At 34.4% G+C, this 3905-nt stretch overlaps 1 protein-coding gene across 1 annotated transcript; it reads right to left on the reverse strand.

The window, feature by feature from the left end:
• Positions 1 to 1579: 1579 nt before the first annotated feature.
• On the reverse strand, positions 1580 to 2515 carry Or6c35 (olfactory receptor family 6 subfamily C member 35). The gene has a single exon (NM_001001361.1). It carries the CDS (start codon positions 2513 to 2515, stop codon positions 1580 to 1582), a length of 936 nt encoding a protein of 311 aa, NP_001001361.1.
• Positions 2516 to 3905: the final 1390 nt, after the last annotated feature.

The following is a 3905-nucleotide window of genomic DNA, read 5'->3' on the forward strand; positions in this document are numbered from 1 at the left end:
CTACTCTACAAGCTATATACAATCCAGAACAAACTGGGGTGACAGGTGAATATGTTGGTCCTGCAGGGTTCCTAGCTGGTTAGTTTTGGGGTCCCTAAAATTTTCCACAGAAGGCAGGGTGCTCTTGGGGTCCTATGAGTCTTCTTTGGAATGAGGAGCAAAGCCAGAGCTAGACAATGATGGTCAGGGGACTGAGAGCATCCCTATTTCCACTTCCCTGCCTTAAACTGTTTTCTCCATTTCATTCTGTTTTCTCTTGTTGTTGTTTTCATACATTTCGTTATGGATATTTTGCATATACTCTTTGAGGACCTCTAACATATTTTAAAGCATATTTGAAGTTCTTGTCTTATTCCTATGCTATATTGCATTTCTCAGGGCCTATAGTAATGAGGCTGCTGCACTCTATTGGTGCCATACTATTCTGGTTGTTATTGACTGTGTTTTAATGCTAGCATATAGATATCTGAATTTAGGCTGATTGTAATTCTAGATGATGATATCTGGTTGTGTTTGTTGGGTGGGTTTCTGTTGCCCTCTCTTAGGAAAATGTGATGGCTGTGGGTTGCCTAGTAGGAAATGTTTTTGAGATACTATGATGTGTGCTACTAGGTGTCCTTGGTAAAATGTGTTTCTAGGTATTGGGAACTGACACTAAAGTATGGGAATGAACAAAATGGGTGGGGTTTAAGCATGTCCAGAGGAAGGAATAAAACAGTATGTGTCACCAGAATCTTCATTGACCCGTAGGAATTGGAATAGAGAAGCAGAAGTGGTCACAGTAAGTTGGAATGACCTTGAGAAATTGCATTTGGAAGATATGAAGGATAGTGAATATTGTCTATATGATTCCTTGGCTGACATGGCTCACAGGTTTTCAGGGAATCAAGCAACATGCTACCATTTTTCCCACTGCTTTGCATAGATTTTCATCTTTTTAGTTTTCTATTCATTTTTCTCATCATGTATGGATTCCATGTCTTAGGTTTTAACTGTAACAACTAACTGCCCCCTGAAAAATTCTGTGACAATTTGGTCAATGAACTTAAATCAGTTTCTTGTTCACTTAAATGGCTAATTGAGGTTTCAACTTGGTAGTGATTGGGAAGGTCTTCTTAGAGCATTTTATAGAGGAACTATTAAATGATCATTCATAATCAGTACAAAACATAGAAAATCATTTAAGAATTGCCATCTTTTTTTTCTAAGTGATAAATGGATAATGCATACTTTTATAGGCCATGTCTATCAGTGGTACATATTCTTTACACACTCATTTGATTAGCTACAGCATGAAATAAAAAGGCACATGTAAAAGTGAAGAAAGTATGGTAGAAAACTAGAATCTACTGTGTTTTCAGGGATAACAGTCATACAACAGTTTCAGATTGACTGAAAAACTAAACATATTCAAACAGTTTGGTTTGAATCAAGATAGATAAAGTCATGTTCACTGTATGCAAGTTTAAGAAAAAAGTGTGAGTATAAAAAGATTTAAAAAGCAAGAATATAGAATAATACTATAATTAATCTTCAGATTTTACATTCATTCTTCTTTAAGTTTAATATTCTTTAATTTTTACATATTTGAGCGGAATGCAAGTTTTTTAATTGAGTAATTGAAAGCTTGCTTTACTTGCTTGTTTCTCAGTGTATAAATAAAGGGATTCAACATTGGTGAAATTGATATGATAATAAGTGAAATCCCTTTATTGATAGCTACATCATCCTTGGATGAAGGTTTGACATAAATGAAGATGCAACTACCATAAGTAATAGAAACTACAATCATGTGGGAAGAACAGGTAGAAAATGCTTTTTTTCTTTGTTTAGCAGAGGGAAATCTCAAAATGGTCTTGATGATATAAACATAGGAAAGGACAACACACACAAAGGTAATGATGAATGTCAATACAGCACCAACTATTACCATCTGTTCGATTAACAATGTGTCTGAACAAGAGATTTTCAAGAGAGGAGCTGCATCACAACAAAAATGGTCAATGATATTTGAGTCACAGAATTCCAGGCCTAAGCCTAGACCAATTGGTGGGAGAATGATGATCAGTGCTGCTACCCAACAGAAGAAGATGAAATTCTTGCACACCCTGCTATTCATGATGGTCATGTAGTGCAGAGGTTTACAGATGGCCACATATCGATCATAGGACATGATAGCAAGGAGAAAAAATTCTGTAACTGCAAAGAGATCTATAAACAGCAGTTGACTGGCACAAGCAATATAGGTAATGGACTTGTCCCCAGATGATATGCTGTATAGAAATCTGGGAATACAAGCAGTTGTGAGTGAGATTTCTAAGAAAGAGAAATTTTTGAGGAAAATATACATAGGTGTTTTAAGATGGGGGTCAATCAGAGTGAGAGTGATGATGGTTAGGTTGCCAGATAAACTCAACATGTAAGAAAGGATCAGAAACATGAAAAGCGGAATTTGAAGCCGAATGTCATCTGTGAGACCCAGCAAAATGAAGGTTGTTACTGTTCGATTTCTCATTCTTGATTATTGTCTCTGGCACAATCTGGTTGAAAAATAACAAAGATTCCATAAAACCTCAAAATTGATTCAGGTGCCAATCTCAAGACAAGCTAACTTGAGGGTCATTCCTGTAGTATTGTTGGTTAATGAAGAAGCTAGTACAAATTGATGTTTGATCATTTCTTTATGTCACATAATAGCTCTTTTCTGAATCACAGATTTTATACTTCTATTTTTATGGGCCTACAGCCTGGCTATTATACTTGATTGATACTAGTTTAGTACATAATCTTATAAACATCATTTAATAAAATTTTTCCTTTAAATTAATATCTTCTGGCCCAACACTCTGCTTTTCTCCAACTACTTTTTCTAGAAAAGATTTTAGAAGAGAACTGCTAAAATAAATGAAAAGTGTTCTTTCTTAAGACAATCTTAATAATATATTCATCTTTAATATTAGTTATTATACTTATGCAGGTGCTGTCTAGTTTCTATATTTAAAATAGTTTTTATATTTAAAATACTGTGGCTTGTTAAAAATTCATTTAGGTCACAGGGTGTAGTGGCTCACACCATCCTGGCAGTTGGGAAGCAGAGGTAGATAGATCTCTGTGAGTTAGAGGCCAGCCTAGTCTACATGGTGAGTTCCATGACAACTGTGGCTATGTATGAAACAGGTCTGACTCAACATCCCCTCACAAATAATTTAACTTAGATATGCTGCAGCTCAAATATATTTGACATGTATGTATATGTATATATGAAATGTATAAATATTTTTTTCTACATTTGATAATTGATATTGATTATATTTTCCTCTGAATGTCACAATGGGATGTCTATGTAGTACCGTTTTGTGAGCCCAAATCAGTCCCCTACAAGAATATATTTTCCAACTTCTACGTGGAAGTGTGAAACCTAATCACCTGATTATTTAATTTTCTTGATGAAAACCATAGTGCTCTCCAACTAGCTGAAAGTTTATTGTACTCTAGACATTAAAGATTCTTTCCTTTGTTTCTACCAGAAGGAATTTAAATAAAAGTATAGTTTTGATATTAAAATTCTAAAATGAAGTTTGCTCTGTTTATTTTTTCCACACATTCAATAATAGCATATTTCCTTTCTGTATTGATTCTGTCGTGGTAATTTTAATTCAGATAATTAGGAGTATGCTTATACAATCAAAGAGCCATGTCCTTGTCGTGTTGTTTTGAGCAAACTTGTTTTAGTTTGAAATTGTCTTAATCCTTTATTATAAAGGACAGTGTCACCCAGTAATTAGTAATGCTTTTGTTTTACATACACACATAAAGAGGGTAAGTCCTTTGTTAAGTTTATTTTTACTTTCCCCCTTTTTTTTACCATTCTACCTGTTTAAAATTGTCTCTGTTTTTTCCAGCTT

The sequence above is a fragment of the Rattus norvegicus genome, chromosome 7 (genome assembly GCF_036323735.1).
Source record: "Rattus norvegicus strain BN/NHsdMcwi chromosome 7, GRCr8, whole genome shotgun sequence".
In the NCBI taxonomy this organism is placed as follows: domain Eukaryota; kingdom Metazoa; phylum Chordata; class Mammalia; order Rodentia; family Muridae; genus Rattus; species Rattus norvegicus.

Bases quoted from the DNA above. Each gene is read 5' to 3' on its own strand.
- Or6c35 (NM_001001361.1), bottom strand. From the start codon at position 2,515: ATGAGAAATCGAACAGTAACAACCTTCATTTTGCTGGGTCTCACAGAT.